The 17,678-nt window shown below is 36.5% G+C and overlaps 1 protein-coding gene across 1 annotated transcript in view; it reads right to left on the bottom strand.

Moving 5' to 3' along the window:
• The window catches only part of SLC9C1 (solute carrier family 9 member C1), a 104,619-nt gene that overhangs the window by 68,624 nt on the left and 18,317 nt on the right, over nt 1–17,678 (bottom strand). Inside the window, exons 2-5 of the mRNA XM_007516350.2 lie at nt 9,182–9,439; nt 8,031–8,131; nt 6,326–6,454; nt 2,457–2,622 (exon numbers count right to left, since the gene is read on the bottom strand). Of these exons, the coding sequence (XP_007516412.1) occupies nt 2,457–2,622; nt 6,326–6,454; nt 8,031–8,131; nt 9,182–9,338 (553 nt within the window). The 5' untranslated portion in view covers nt 9,339–9,439. The remainder of the gene's footprint in view (nt 1–2,456; nt 2,623–6,325; nt 6,455–8,030; nt 8,132–9,181; nt 9,440–17,678) is intronic.

The following is a 17,678-nucleotide window of genomic DNA, read 5'->3' as shown; positions in this document are numbered from 1 at the left end:
GAAATACTTCATCAACATTAAGGAATAGTATTCTATTAGCACGTAGAAAGACAGTGTTAGCTATGGATTTCTATCATGTATTTTCCCTACATACTTGGACTCCAGACATGTTTGAAAAGTTTTAAAGAAATGAAGATACATATCAGCTGTAAGTTAAGTCTAAGCCATCGCATTTATGCATCAGGTTAGCTGTGATCTTACAGTTTATATAAGTAAGATAATCTATGAGAGCTCTCATTCCTTACTTCAAAACACAGACGTAAACACGAAATTCATGATTTTTTTAAAAATTCAGCAGCTTAGACTCTGTCTCATAAGTCAGATATAAATCAAATAAAGACAGAAATGGATAAATATATTGAGCAAGGATTTATAACACAGCACTTAGGGGAACTACTAATACAATTACACAGATAAACTCATTAAAATGAGAAGTTTTCTAACTTCTCCATGTGTTCCTTTGGATGATTTTTAGAAATCAAGTTCTGAGAATGAAACATACCCTTGCTATAGGTACTTCTACCCTAATGTTTTTATATTTGTGATGATACTCTAAGGTACTCACCAGTCATTGTTTTTTTTTCCCCCTGCTATTAAATGCCCCTGTTGTGACAAAATATAACTATGAGCATCTTTAATAATTTTCTCAGTGTTCACAGGAAGGATAATTAGATTCTAAAAATCTTTTCATATGAACCACATTCTCTGTAACTGTGAGAAAGTATACAGTATGTATACTGTAGGCAGGGGAGAAAAGCAAAAATTTTTTGTTTGTTCTTATGGAAACTCAGTTGTCTTGGTGATATTTTTTTTTCATTTCCCTGCACCTATGAACGTTCCTGTGGGATTTTACTTTTTTTTTCTCACTAAAGAGAACTCTTCTTTGTTTATTTAGTATTTAGAAGTTATTTACCTATTTGTATGTGTGTGTGTGTTTGAAAAAGAACAGAACCGTGCACAATCATTTTTATTCTTCTTTTAAATTATTACTTCTGTATTTATTTTAGATAGAAACAGAGAGAAATTGAAAGGAAAGAGGGAGGTAAAGAGGGAAAGAGAGAACCTTGTATTATTGCTTTCCCCATACAGGTGGGGTTAGGGGCTCAAACCCAGGTCTTATTCACTTTAATGTGTGTACTCTACCAGGTGTACCACCACATGATCCCTGCGTCCTTTTTTGTTTTTATGTGGTGCTGGAGATCCAACCCAGTGTCTCACTGACATGCAAAGCAAGCACTGTACTGCTGAGTCAATCCTTGCCCATCATCTGTTTTATTATGGGGCCTGATGCAAGAACAGATGGAAGGTCTATTTCCTCTTCCTTGAACCATCATGACAGCATTTCCCAAGGCCTTAATGTGAGAAATACATACAATAAAGGTGGATCTTCTCAGTTGAGTACATAATCACAAAGTCCACAGATGACCCTCCAGGTATTGTAGATTCTCTAGTAAGACTAATCCAGACCAGAAAAAAAAAAAAAAAAGCCCATTCCATACCATCCGATTATAAGAAATAATCGTCTTAAGCCATTATGCTTTGGAGTTGTTTCTCATTCAGAAAAACTTAACTGATAATATGCATTATCATTCCACTTTAGAAAATGGAACTGTATCAAGATGTGAATATTTATTTGGAAGTACATAATGGACAAAGGGGTATAAATGGAGTCAACAGATTCTACAGAACTCAGGACAGTGTACATGTATTCTACAGGCTAGGCCAGATCTTTTTTTTTTTTTTAAAGATAATTTGATTTCCTTTAGTATGTAAGACTGTGTCTGTCAGAAATAGTAGGCTGAGCTCTCCTGATTTGGTATCATTGATATGTACTCGAGTAATTTCAAGTGCCGTTGTATACCCCTATATGTGGATCCTCCACACAGCACACCCACTCCAAGTTTTAGCACCATTTACCACTATCGGACTGGTCACCTCCTACCCACTCCTTCTACTCTCTCACCTGACTCTTTGAAATTTCATTAAGGATAAAATTAAGAAATAAAAATCTAGGAAATCTAAAGAAATATAGTATTTTTTTTCTTCTAAAAAGCATGGGATATATATTTTTTTCAGGCTTGCGATGCCAGTGAAATAACTCAACCTTCAGTGCACCAGTGCCCTTACTCCACGTAGTAAAAATGTCCAGCACACAAAGTATCTTAAACAAGATAAATATTTTTAAAAATAGGGAAAGAGAAATGACATAGAGCCTACCAGCTAGGGCAAGTGCTTTGCCATGCACACAACCAAGGTTTGGACCCTGTGACCACATGTGAAGTGCTATGGCATGAGAAAAAGCTCTGGCCCTATGACATTCCTATCTCCTACTTTAGCTCTTATTTTTCTATTTGAATGGAAAAAGCAATCTGAGGCAGTGAAATTGTGCATGGTCAAGACCCTGGCCCTGAAAGAAAACATGAGAGACACAAAGAAAAAAAAATAGAGAGACCTACCGAATTCTTTTATAATATTTGTAGTCAGCATGGGATCTGAACTCACAAGGATTGTTGTGAATAATAACCATGGAATGGTTTTCAAAAATAAGTTATTTATAGATGACAGATACCAAAGAACTAAGAGATAATTCATCAGAAATCCAGGAATTGTAATTAAAAGTATCTGGAAACAAATTTCACGGGTAGAAAAGTCAGATTGCCTTCATTGTACATTTTTTTAAATTTTTTTATTTATAAAAAGGGAATATTGACAAAACCATAGGATAAGAGGGGTACAACTTCACACAATTTCCACTACCAGACCTCTGTATCCCATACATTTTTAAAATGCTTTTAATCTTTACTTATTGGATAGAGACAGCCAGAAATCACAGAGCAGGTGGAGAAAGAGCAGGAGAGAGAAAGAGAGACAAGTGCAGCCCTGCTTCACCACTTGCAAAGCTTACCCTCTGCAGGTGAGAACAGGGGGCTCGAACCTGGGTCCTTGCACATTGTAACATATACACTCAACCAGGTGCTCCACCACCTGACCTCCATTGTACATTTTAAAAAGCTGATGATGAGGATTATTGAAGATTTGGCATAATAATCACCCCCTCAAATGCTAAGTTATCTTGTTTAACAACTTTATGCTTGTAAGCTTGGCAATTAAGGAGCAAACATTGTAATACAAATCTCAAGGCCAAAGATATCAGTAAGAAATCCCATATTATAATAAAAAAAAGAGCTTAATTCTCTTAATATGGCCATTAAATACAACTATGCACGTAAGAAGACATATACATATCATCCATAGATATATACAACAATATTTATAGCTATCTTTAAATCTGTGATACAGATAGATGCATTTACATATTTAAAGACAGATGTATACATTTATTTATGCAAAAGTAAGTCTTATTCTATTAACACAGACAAAAAGAACAAAGGGTTAGAAGTAAACAAGGAAAAAACCCAAAATAATGGAAATAATGTAAAGAAATTGGATAGGACATACAGATGAATGAACAACAGATGACTGACTAAGAAATGCAGTGGTACATATACACAATGGAATACTATGCAGCTGTTAAAATCATAAGGTCATCTCCTTTGAAATACTGTAGTCAGAACTGGAAGGCATCATGTTGAGTGAGACAAATCAAAAAGAGATCAATAACAAATTTAAGATTAAAGCACAGTAAAGGAGGGAATAAGGTGAAATTTGGTCTGGGTGAGAAATATTGCATCAAAGCAAAGGACTTCGGGGAAGAGGGAGAGGGACATAATGAAAGGAACTGGGGTTTCGGTGTGTTTCCTAGACATCCATCAATGGAAGGCGAGCAACTTTGCCTTTGTGTTAAAGACTCCCCAATAAAATAAAGTAACAGTAGCTCTTTACAGACCAATAAATTCACCTGTGAAAACAAACATGAAAAATAAACAAACAAAAAAAGAACTATAGAAAAAATGGGAAGGGAAATATTTCTGTTCTAGGACTTAAATCTGGCCTTCTGCCTTCTCACCACTTACATCTACTTTGTGTTATTCTATGATAGCTATATGGGAAGACGTTATTCTAAAGTAAACTTAGTAAAATACTATATTTATGGGACTGGGTGGTGGTACACCTGGTAGAGTGCACATATAACTGTGCTCAAGGACTCATGTTCAAGCCTCTAATCCCTACCTGCAGAGAAAAAGCTTCATGAATGGTAGAGCATCCCTACCACTGCAGACTGGAAGCTTCACAAGTCTCTCTCTCTCTCTCTCTCTCTCTCACCCTCCCTCTCTCCTTACTTCCCCATAAGTTTCTCTCTATCTCTATACAAATAAATAAATAAAACATTAAAGTATTATTATGCCTCAAAATAAACTGATAGGTTTAAAACCATACCCCCATGTTCATTGAAACATTCCTTAAAATAGATAAGGCATGGAAACAACCTAAGCTCCCAGTGTTAGGCAAATAGATTATAAAAATAACATGGTGTACATACACGCATGCACACGCACACAGAGTGGAGAGTAATCACCTAAAAACAAAGGTGTAGCAACATGGAATGAACCTTGATGGCATTATGTAATGAAAATACGTCCAATAGTTAAAGACAAATAACATTCTCTATGTGGAATCTAAAAACAAACACAGAAATCAGATACAAGGACCAGGCAGTGGTGCACCTGGTTAAGTGCACACATTAAGGTGTGCAAGGACCAGGGTTCAAAAACCTGGTCCCCACCAGCGGGGGGGGGGGGGGGGGAGCTTCGTGAGTGTTGAAGCAGGGCTGCAGTTGTCTCTCTGTCTCTTTCTTGCTCTATTTCCCTCTTCCCTTTCAATTTCTGTCTTTATATAGTAATAAATAATAAAAATATTCTTAAAAAGTTAAAAATATAAATCAGATACAGATGGTAATTCTCAGAAGTAGAGGCTGGGATCTGGTAAAATGTGTAAAGCCAGTCAAGCAGTACAAACCTCTAGTTATAAAATAAAAGATTCATGAAAATGAGAGTGCAATGTGCAGCATGATGTATAATAATATATAATACCAGTATCTTATATTATATTGGAAGTTGCTGAACATAAATTTCTGAATTAACAAGAAAAAATTGTATTCCTTTGTATGGTCATATATGTTAACCAAACTCTTTTGGAGATCATTTAGGGTGAATTCCTAATGGACTGTATCAGAGCAGAACCAAAGACTCAGAAGGGGGAAGGGAGGAATACTAAGGGATGTTGGGGGACCTAACTCTCCCTGGTGGAGGAGGATGAACTGGGCAATAGTACACCCAGTAGGGTGCACACATTGCCATGTACGAGGACCCAGGTTCAAGTATCTGTTCCCACTTGCAAAAAGGAAGCAGTGCTACAGGTATCTCTCTCTGCCTCTATCTCCCCTGATTCTCAATTTTTCCGTCTCTATCAAGAGGAAAACAGAAAAAAGAGAGAGAAAAAGAGAGAAAGGAAGAAATAGAGGGGGGAAAACCGGAAAAATAGGAGGAGGAGGAACAAGGGGAGGAAGAGAAAAAGAAGAGGAAAAGAAGAAGGAAGGAAGGAAGGAAGGAAGGAAGGAAGGAAGGAAGGAAGGAAGGAAGGAAGGAAGGCCCACCAACTTTGGTGAAATGTGGAAAGGTTCCCTGTGACAATAAAAATCCTGTAAATCAAGATTTCTTCAATAAAGTGAGATTATAATTGAAAAAAAATTAAATCATTGTATCTACTCCTGAATTGAATATAGTATATATTAATTACATCTAAATTACATTAAATAAGAATAGTTATAATTAATTTATTATAATATTGAAAAATACTTCATTGCCAATAGTAAAAATCAACTACATATATGCCTATAATAATCCAAAATTAATTATTGTGAGAATCCCAATAGCTAAAATTAAACACATGAATAATTTCAGATTTTTTTCATAATGAATTCTATAGTGCATCCCCAAAGTTTACCATCAAGCACAGATTTCTCACTCCTATTTAAAACAATTCTTCAAAGAACTTCTGCTTTTGTTTCTTTACTTGTCAAAGGCAGAAGAGTTAGAAGGTTAGTATTTGAAGCAAGACAATATCTGTAAATTCCTTTTCTTGACTTAACATCACACAATAGTTGTCTTAGACTATCAAAAAATCCTCTTCCATTGAATTTTCAGAATTAGTTTTTCTTTCCATATTTTTACTGAGTCTTCAATGTACCAAGCAATGACCACAATATAGTCTAGTAAACATAGTCTAGTAAACATAACATCCAATTTACTTTTCTCACAACTCATTCTCCCCCCCCCACCCATGCCTTATTTGTTTTTCAGTTGGAGGTGATTAAGTTTTAAAGCAAAAAACGTAAATCCCATTATTGAAGATAAATACTTCTTACCTGCCACAACAACTTCTGGAGCATATAAATATCCATGTCAAATGCAACATTAAATATAATTACTGGTGTAAACATACCAAAAAATAATTCTGGATTCATCCATTGTATGGCATCTACATATTTCCGGACCTAATAATATAAATATAAGATATTTCCCCCTTTATCCACTTCACTACTGGGATAGAATAGAATGCATTCTATCCACCCCTATCTCCAGTAAAAGAAAAAAAAATAAGACAGTACAGTAAATCTCAAAGTCTTAACTCTTGGGATTTTCATCATATTATCACCAACAACAGTGAATACTTAAATGCATGTCTCTACACCCATTCTTTTAAAATAACAGCTACTGAAAGTGCATAATAGGAGTACTGAATATTATAAAGGAGATTTTATAATATTTATAATATAAAATATAAGTATTTTATAATATTTATAAAGTTTTATAATGGTGGGGGGGATCAGTGGTGCACCTGGCCGAGCACACTTAGTACTATGTGCAAGGATCCATGTAAGGAACCAGGTTCAAGCCCAGCTCCCCACCTGCAGGGGGGATGCTTCACAAGCGGTGAAGCAGATTTGAAGGTGTCTTTCTCTCTCCCTGTCTCTCCCACCTCTCAATTTTTCTTTGTTCTACCCAATAATAATAGTAATAGAAGGCCTTGAAGAGCAGCAAAGGCTTGGTAGTGCCAGCATGGAACCCCAGCAATAAGGTTGAAGGTAAAATGAAACAAATGTTTCAAGATAACAAGAGAAGGAGATTTCAAACAGGTTTATTGTCACGCACAAAACACATTAAAGCATAAGCTATTATTCAAAATTCTGTAAACTACAAATGATTATCCGTCTTGTATATGGGAAATATGTACAGAAGAATGGCAGGAATAAAGGCTGGAAAGTTACTACAGTTTGTGAAATAACTACTTGTGTGTATCCAAAAACTTTTTGATACTTCTAAAACTCATTATGAATATCCATCTATATTCATTTAGTAAGGAAATACTGAGCTTTTTCTATGTTGTTGTATCTTTCAATTTGAAGAATAATTCTCCATTGGTCTTTTCTATTTCTCCATTTCTTAGGAGAGGAAGTAGTGCCTACCACCCTTTGGATATTTCTTTGTTTCATTTTCTTTTCATTATCTGTGATTAATAGTGGTTTACAAGATTGTAAAGTTACGGGGTAGATAGTTACATACTACACCCACTGCCAAAGTTCTGTGCCCCGACCCTCCCAGTCATAATCACCCTCATTTTCACAAAGGTTAAGTTCTATTTTTGAGTGTTTAGATGCATTTAACTTTTTCATGTTTAACTTTTTCTTTTACCCATGTCATCTGGCACAATCCATATCATAATCATTAATCAGCTTGGAGAAGAGTGATGAGATAAATATTTTAATCCAATTTATCTTTTTTAAAATTATCTTTATTTATTTATTGGAAAGAGATAGCGAGAAATCGAGAAGGAAGGGGAACATAGAGAGGGAGAGAGACAGAGAGACACCTGCTGCCCTGCTTTACCACTCACAAAGCTTTCCCCCTGCAGATGGAGACCAGGGATTCGAACCCAAGTCCTTGGGCATTGTAACATGTGACCTCAACCAGGTGCACCACCACTTGGCCCTTTAAACCAATTTCTTAAGCCACCTTTTTATTTCATTAATATTGAATATAATGTGAAATAATCTTACTTACTTTACCTACCTCATCAGATGTAAAACTTAGGATTTCAAAACTGCATCCAATTAAAAATAATACCACAGGAAGAGGAACTGGAAAGTCTTTTAAGTATAGGTTCAAGAATGCTGTAAAAATATATATATTTCCAGAGAGACAGTAAAATATCATATCCATAAATATTTAGTGCAACACAATTTTTTAATAGTGTGACTAATAAAAAATGTTTCCTTACTCGCTGCCTATATTTCTGCATTTGAACATCCCCCCAAAACATTTAAACACATAGAATCAGTGTAATTGTTATCCCACTCGGATTCTGCCTTACTTTTTCTATGAAATATCTCATTTCATTAGAATCATTAGTAAATATTGATGTTTAATCACTGACTCTTGGGTCATTACTATTGTTAGTAGTTTTGTGTATATATTAAGTTAGACAGTAATTACTACAGCAGTTCTGAAATGAAAGAATAATTGAGCTTTACAAATATATGGGCCATAGTAAAATGTTTGACTACTCATTTGATAAATTCAGATAAGATAGTTCATTTTGATTGTGTTAAATGGATTGAGAGAAATTATGCCAATAATTAGAAAGTAAACTATGCTCCTGGTTCTTTGTTATTACTTTAAAATAAGTCAAGAGATTTCATGACAGTTCAGCATTTTCCATAGATAATCAAATTCAGTCCATTTATAATAACAACTGTCTCCCCCGTCCTCCTACCCCACCTCATTCATGAAAAAATGGGATTTAAAGATTTAGAAAACCTATCACTCTGACAGTTTTTTTTCCTAAATGAAGAGTACACAAAGGCTAGCTTTAAAGTGTCAGTTGAACTATATCATATGATAATGAAACAAGCAAAATTCTTGTCTTCTACTTATCTGCTTCAATTATTCCCGTCGCTTAAATCTAACCACAAGTCAGCAGGTTAGGAGGGTGTGACTTCTTTGAACACAATAGAGATGGAGAATATCGATCAAATTCTACATGTGTCTTTTAGGTGGCAGATTTTTATTAAATGTATTTGATTAAAATCTTGGCATAAAGATGAGTTTAAGCACAAAAATTCAATTTTCTGTTACTTTCACTAATTTACCTTAATCCCTAATGATGGCACTTATAAGATATATAAAAGAATATTTTTCTAAATCAAGAAAGTTATACCTACCTCCAATTGCACTGATCAAAGACACTACCAGAATAACTCCAGGGAGGGCCTGAGAATCATTCAAGAATACCATCCTTACAAAGTCCACCCATGAGCTACTATTTACTTGATTAAGAAAAAACAATTGAGGAAGATTGGGAGTTGCAGTTGTATCCATCTTGCCGAGTCTCAGTTGTGTCAAACTCTTAAGACTTTGAATGAAACTCACATACAAAGGAATGTCAAGATTTGCCTTCTAGGTAGTATGGTAATGCATTTCTGGAAGAAAAAAAAAAAAAGCAAAACACACACACAATGTATATTTCCTTAGTTATTTTTAGCAATATCTAAAGGTTTGACAAAATTGGGGTGCCTCCTCTTTCTTTTTTTTTTAATTATTATTTTTTATTTAAGAAAGGATTAATTAACAAAACCATAGGGTAGGAGGGGTACAACTCCACACAATTCCCACCACCCAATCTCCATATCCCACCCCCTCCCCCGATAGCTTTCCCACTCTCTATCCCTCTGGGAGCATGGACCCAGGGTCATTGTGGGTTGCAGAAGGTAGAAGGTCTGGCTTCTGTAATTGCTTCCCCGCTGAACATGGTGCCTCCTCTTTCTATAATGCTTTTGAATTATACAGGAATAGAAAAATACAACCCTCATGTTGTAGAAACTAGCCAGTGTCACCACTGTATGTTCAGATACAGTGCCAAATACCAATAAACTGTTATTTACTCAACACTAAATGAATAGCTGCTTATTATGCATACTTTCATTTGAAATGCATATGCAAACCAGCTTTCAAAGGCAGTCTTTCAATTACTGCCTCTTATATCTTAGTTACATATTAGGCTGTCAGAAAAGTTATGCAAAACTGCAACATGATTTTGCTGACAACCCAATAGTTGGGTTCATTTTTATATGACATATTCTACATATGGTTTATTAAGCTTTGTCTACTTGGTACTGTATCACCAACATTAAAATAGTCTTTTAAATAACATTTGCAAAGGTCAATACATATTAACATAGATGTAAAAACCCGTTATTATATCATTTCTCTCACTTGATTTTCTAGAAATCTCCTGTGGCACTACAGTCTTATGCCCAATGATTCTAATTTAAATCAGTCTGGTTTACAGTCTAGGAACCCTAGGCAGTATAAGTAACCAAAGTTAACAACCACTGTGATTCACCAAATTTTGTTTTCCTTTAGTGTATTTTGGATTATTTTTTCTTTCTTTTGCCTTCAAGGTTGTTGCTGTGGCTCAGAGAGAAATTGAGAGGGGGGAGGGGGAGAGAGAGGAAAAGAGACAGAGTGACACCTGCATACCTGCTTCACCACTTGTGAAGTGACCTCCCTACAGAAGGGAAGCTGAGAGCTTGAACTGGGGTCCTTGTGCTGGTCCTTGCACTTATTCACTTAACCGGATGTGCCACCGCCTGGCCCGGTTACTTTGGAATTCTTTAGCTTTACTTTTATTCTAGCAAGAGCACAAGGTAGACGTGGAAGTCTTATGGTAATGTAAGTAATGGAGCAAAGTAACTTAAAGGCATCCCTATAGACAGAAATTCTCAACTATGGTTACATATTGGACTCATGGATGCTGGGGTGGGGACCACTTACAGAATTTAAATGAATTGATTCTGGGTGCAGCCTTGGTATTGGGGGTTTTAAAGCTTCTAGTTACTCTACTGAGCAATAACTGTTCTAGAAGTCCAGGTGATTAGGGGGAAATATTGTGGTATATATTAATAGATTAGTGATGAATGCTTCTAGCTATCACTGAACTGAAATGTCACTTAGTAACTTGCTAAATGTTGGTCAAAATTAAGTGTTCTGGAGCAAATGAACTTGTATCAAAAATATATTTTTTTTGTATCACAGTTATGTATCCCTATATCCCTTTAGAATTTAATATAGACAAGTAGTCTATGGATCTTCAAACTGAAAGTACAGACACATGTGGTTGTAGTAATTTTTTTCATTCATAAAAGTCTTTGTTTGAGAACTATAATAAATGCTTACATATTCAATCCTAATAAATTTCTCTCAGGAAAAAATGAACTTATACCAAGCATTGATTATTTTTTGAATCAAGTTCAACAGAACTTAAATTAACTGTGAATTGATTACTTTTTGAATCAAGTTCAACAGAACTTAAATAACTGTGAATTGATTATTTTTTGAATCAAGTTCAACAGAACTTAAATAACTGTGAATATATGACAAGACACCGAATTGGAGATTAAAATATCCTGTATCCCAAATCCTCATAATTAAATTTTCCCCCAAAGAAAATATGTCTTAATAGATAAATTCAACTATTACTCTAGTTTAATATTTAAACAGATATGAGTAAAGATGTAGTGTCTGTGTCTCATTAAGAAAAATGAATGAGGGGATTGAACTGTTATGTGGAAAACTGAGAAATGTTATGCATGTACAAACTGTCATATTTTACTGTCAACTATATACCCAATAAAGAAATTAAAAAAGAAAAAAAGAAAAAAAAATGACTGAGGTCCAGGGAGATAGCATAGTGGGTATGAAAAAGAGCTTCATACCCAAGACTCTGAGAGCCCATCTTCAATCCCTAACACCACCATAAACAAGAATTGAGTAGTGATCTGGGGGAAAAAAAGGAGAAGAAGAAAGAAAGAAAACGTATTGGTTTGTGTTGAAACTACCATAAAGTTTTCCTATATCAATTTCTCAATAAATAATGCCACAATTCTCTGTGTGTATGGAGATGATGAAAGGCTGTTTTCTCATAAAATGGCCCGCAAATTTATCCTTAGCTGTCTGCAAGCCTTGAGAAATTATTTTTATGGAGTGGAAGTACTACATTGTGTAGGAATTAAAGGACAATAGCATATTAGAGTACTATGAGTTGTGTTAATGCTATGATATCCCAGTAATCTTCACAAACTTCAAGGCTCTTGCTTAATGATTGAGGAAAGATAAACACTGGGGTTGGGTTGTCTCTTCCAGAGACGATGAGAAAGAAAGCACAAAATGGAAGGACAATTTCCTGAAGAGAAAGCCAGGAATACACTCACCATCTAGCACCACAGGAAAAGTATCTCTGTCTGATCTGTAATAGGTGAAATGTTCACCTTAGAACAGTCAAAACCAACAGCTGTCTCACTGACAGTTACTTGCTCCAAGTCCCTCCCCTAGTCTACACCCATTGGCTTTGGTTCATAATCCCTGACTTGATTGGTTGATGAGATACAGTTCTGAAACTGAATCTTTTTGGATTACAAGTATTTCCAGAGTGTGGTCACAAGAGAATACTACAAAATGAAATAATATATATGTATGGATATATGTTAATATGTGTGTTTATATAATTGAGACAACAAAAAACTGCACAAAGAAATAAAAATGAAAGTTTGAAATTTCTTAAAAATATTTATTTTGAAAAGTCCCTTTTTATGGTTTGCTGTACAGTACCCAGTATCTTGTATATAGCTGTGCTATTGGATGCCTCTAATCTACTTGGTCTAGGCTTTTGAGAGAGTCCGCATATCAAATACATAGCCTATATATTAAAAAGATTCAGTTTGTCTTTTGAGAAACTTTGAGACATACAATTGATTTCCCCCTCTCATATTAATTAACTACTGATTTATATGTCTGCATTTTGCTAGGAGTGTACATAAACACCATTCCCACCACCAAAGGACTGTGACCCATCCCTCCCGCCCACTCCCACCCCCCACTGGTCCAGGAAGCTGCATGTCTACCCCTCATCACTGGGTTTTTACTTTGGTGCCCTACTTACAATTTGATCAGGTCCTGCTTTTAGTTTCCCTTTCAGATCTTCTTAGTCAGCTTCTGTTGATGAGTGAGATCATGTGTGATGATAATATTAACTATCGATTGTCTTTTTGAACCCTAAGACAGCAGGAACCTCACATCTCCACTATAGAGCCCCTACTTCCCCCAGTCCTGGAACCCTTGGATAGGGCCCACTTTCCCGTATGCATCTCCCAATCCAAACCAAATAATATTGCATCCGCCGATCACAACCTAACCAAAGCAACGATTGCCACCTCAACATGCTTCACCTCAGACTGTATCCAGAGACTTCACGTGTGGAATGACAACCCTTCAACTTCATTACTCGGGTGAGACCTTTCCTTTTATAGTACACTCTAATTTCATCTCAGGTAGTTCACTTTCTAACAAAGTCCCATAATCTAGATATACACCAGTTTCTGTGAGAGAGAGATTATGTGCACACGTATCCATAAACTACTGCAAAATATATACCTGAAAGCAGAATTACACTAGAGTTTGCAGTGAGTACCTCCCTAACACTTCCTCTCCACTATTCCAAGCTTGGGATCCATGATTGCTCAACAAATTGTTTGGCTTCATATGTTAACTCTCTTTTCAATCACCAGGTTCCAGATGCCACCAGGATGCTGGCTAGGCTTCCCTGGATTGAAGACCCCACCAATGTGTCCTGGAACTCAGCTTCCCCAGAGACACACCTTACTAGGGAAAGAGAGAGGCAGACTGGGAGTATGGACCGACCAGTCAACGCCCATGTTCAGCGGGGAAGCAATTACAGAAGCCAGACCTTCTACCTTCTGCAACCCTCAACGACCCTGGGTCCATGCTCCCAGAGGGCTAGAGAATGGGAAAGCTACCATGGGAGGGGGTAGGTTATGGGGATTGGGTGGTGGGAATTATGTGGAGTTGTACCCCTCCTACCTTATGTTTTTGTTCACTAATCCTTTCTTAAATAAAAAATTTTAAAAAATATATTTATTTCCTGTTGTTGCCCTTGTTGTTTTATTGTTGGAGTTATTATTGTTGTTGTTATTGAGGTTGTCGTTGTTGGATAGGATAGAAATGGAGAGAGGAGTGAAAGACGGAGAGGAGGAGAGAAAGACACCTGCAGACCTGCTTCACCGCTTTTGAAGTGAACCCCTCCCCCCCCAACCCCGCAGGTGGGGAACCAGGGGCTCGAACCAGGATCATTACACTGGTCCTTGTGCTTCGCACCATGTGTGCTTAACCCACTGGCTACCACCCAACTCCCAGAGAAATTTTTAAATTTGATGAGTTACCCCCACTAGGGAAAGAAGAAATCGGCTAGGAGTATGAATTGACCTGCTAACATCTATGTCCAACAAAGAAAAAATTATTGAAGCCAAACCTTCTACCTTCTGCACACTCAAAAGAATTTTGATCTTTATTCCCAGAGGGGGAGAATGCTAGGGAGAAGATCGTCTCTGAAACCCAATTCCATCAGGACCCTGAGAGAGAAGAGGAAAAAAAAAAAAAAGACATTCAGAAGTAATAATAGGTGTAGGTGTAGGTGTAGGTGTGACTTAGAAAGAAAGAGAAAAGGAGTCGGGAGTCGGGCTGAAGCGCAGCGGGTTAAGCCCACGTGGCACAAAGCGCAAGGACCAGTTTAGGGATCCTGGTTCGAGCCCCCGGCTCCCCACCAGCAGGGGAGTCGCTTCACAAGGGGTGAAGCAGGTTTGCAGGTGTCTTTCTCTCCCCCTCTCTGTCTTCCCCTCCTCTATCCATTTCTCTCTTTAAAAAAAAAGAGAAAAAGAGAGAAGACAGAACCATAGAAAAAATGGGGGAAAATTGGAGCCAGGTAGTGGTGCACCTGGTTGAGTGCACAATGTTATGGTGTGTAAAGACCTGGGTTCAAGCCCCTGGTCCTCACCAGCAGGGGGAAAGCTTCATGAGTGGTGAAGTGGGGCAGCAAGCGTCTCTCTCCCTTTGTCTCCCTTCCCTCTGATTTCTGACTGTATCCAATAAATAAAGGTAATAAATTTAAAAAATTAAAATTAAAAAGAAAGAAAATTGGGGGCAATGTATAGAGACAGACAGATAATTATAGAAATAACAGTAAATCCATATCTGTAATCTTGAAAGAACCTCTGCAATTTCTGATGGCAGGAATGGGGACACAGAACTCTGGTGGTGGGAATAGTGTGGACTTATACCTCTGTTATTTTGTAAATTACTAATAAAAGAATAGAATGTTAAGACCATCAGTAAAAAAAATTGATGAGTTACAGTTTAGCAGTTTATCTCTTGATGCTGCTCTTGTTTTTGATGTCAGATTTAAAACTAGTTAATTAATTAGCTATTCTATCTAATCCAAGATCATGCAAATTTGCAGCAATGTTTTGTCTGTTTGCTTTTCACATCACCCTGGCTTCCCTGCTCTAGGTGGACTTTTTCAAATAGGAAGAAAAAGGAAAAAAAAAAATTCTTTTTTCAATCTTTTAACAATTCACCAGAGAGGAGACTCAGGATATCACCCATGTGCAATATGACTTTTTTTTTTAATTCAGAAAGAAAGAAAGAGAGAGAAGAGGGAGGCAGAGAGAGATTTAAAAAAAAAAATCAGAGACAACTCAATTAGCAGGTAAGCCATTTCCCAGCCTCTGGAATTACCTTCTCGATTTCACATTGCACTATTTATTTATAAAGTATAGAAACATAACTGATTTTTATGTAGTAAAGTAAGTTATAACCTCATTTACTAGCTCTAATGAGTCTTGTAGCATTTTAGTGTCACTAAGTATAAAATTATGTAAATCATCAGAAGATAAAAATTGTTTTTCTGTTTCTAGCTTGGTTGTCCCTCTTTTTCTTTTGCCTAATTGCATGGGTCAACCTCCTAACAAATGATCAAATAGAAGTGATAAGAGTAGACATTTGTGCTTTGTCTCTAAACCTAGGAGGAAATCTTTTAGTCATCTGCCATTACTTAAGAAGTTAATTGTGTATTTTTTCATTATTATCTTTATTAGTTTATTAGTTTGAGTTAATTTTCTTTTATTCTAGTTTGTTAACTGTTTTTATTAAAATAAAGTTTCAATTTTGAGTACTTTACTTGCTTTTATTTAGAAGCATATGTGTTTTTCCCCTGCATTGTATCTTTCTTTTTTTTTAACATTTTGATAGGTAAGTTTTCAAGGCCTGTTCATGGAATTATAGTACAGCTATAAAACAGCACACAAGTAACTTTGAGAAAATCAGGGCTAAGGAGACAGCATAATGGTCATGCAATGTACTCCCATGTCTGGGACTCTGAAGTCCAGGGTTTAATCTCTAGCACAAACAAAAAGCCAGATCTCTGTGTGTCCCATTCTCTCTCTTGTTAAAATAAAATATATAAAAAAGAAAATCCACAGGCTTCAAATTTTAAATTGAATTGAAAAATAAATTAAGCAAGTAAAAAATTCTAGAGAAAGGAGCTTGTCAAACTTCACTGGAGATTCAGAGTGCCAACACATGAAAAGGTGCACAAAGTCACTGATATCAGAGAAATGCAAATAAAGACAATAATGAAATACCACTTTACACCTGTGAGAATGTCATGCATTATAAAGGGCAGTTAATACAAATATTGGAGAGGATATGTGGATAAAGAGACACTTCTGCCCTGCTGGTGGGAATGTACATTGGTCCAACCTTTGTGGAAAACAGTCTGGAGATTTCTCAGAACACTGGAAATGGACCTGCCCTATGCCCCAGAAATTTCTCTCTTGGAGATTTATCCAAAGGAAACAAAAGCACCTATCAGAAGAAGTATTTGTGTACCTATGTTCATAATAGCACAATTTGTAATAGCCAAAACATGGAAGCAAGCAGATAAGTTGGCTAAAAAAAAAGGTGGTATCCAAATGTTTTGCAATACTACTCAGCTGTTAAAAATGCTGAAGTTGGGAGTTGGGCAGTAGCACAGCGGTTAAGCGCAGGTGGCGCAAAGCACAATGACGGGTGAGAGGATCCCAGTTCAAGCCCCCGGCTCCCCAGCTGCAGAGGAGTCGTTTCACAAGCGGTGAAGCAGGTCTGCAGGTGTCTATCTTTATACTCTTCCCTCTCTATCTCCCCCTCCTCTCTCCATTTCTCTCTGTCCTATCCTACAATGAAGACATCAATAACAACAACAATAATAACTACAACAATAAAACAACAAGGGCAAAAACAAAGGGAAAATGAATAAATAAATATTTAAAAAATGCTGAAGTCAAACGACAATATACCACCATGCTAGAGAACCTGGAAGAAATCCAAGAATTCCTAGAAACATATATCCTTCTAAAACTGCACCAAGAAGAACTACAAAACCTAAGCAGAACAGTCACAGATAAAGAAATTGAAACAGTTATTAAGAAACTTCCCAGCAATAAAAGTCCAGGAATGGATGGCTTTACAAATGAGTTCAACAGAACCTTCAGAAAACAGTTAGTACCTTTACTTTTAGAGCTTTTCCAAAAGATTGAAGGCACAAGAATACTCCCTCCCATCTTCTATGAAGACAACATCACCTGATACCAAAAGCAGACAAGGACACAACAAAAAAAGAAAACTACAGACCAATATCTCTTCTTCTTCTTCTAGCGTTTGCCCTTCTTCTGTAGCCAGTCAACAGGTCAGGTTGAAAGCTGTCAGGAGCTGCTTGTTATTGGCTTTGAAAGTGACTGGGATCCATGTGGATTCAGTCGGCTAGGAAGGATC

Source organism: Erinaceus europaeus, chromosome 9 (assembly GCF_950295315.1).
Source record: "Erinaceus europaeus chromosome 9, mEriEur2.1, whole genome shotgun sequence".
Taxonomy (NCBI): Eukaryota; Metazoa; Chordata; class Mammalia; order Eulipotyphla; family Erinaceidae; genus Erinaceus; species Erinaceus europaeus.
Note: the sequence above shows the minus strand (reverse complement) of the source record. Positions and strands in the feature narration are given on the sequence as shown.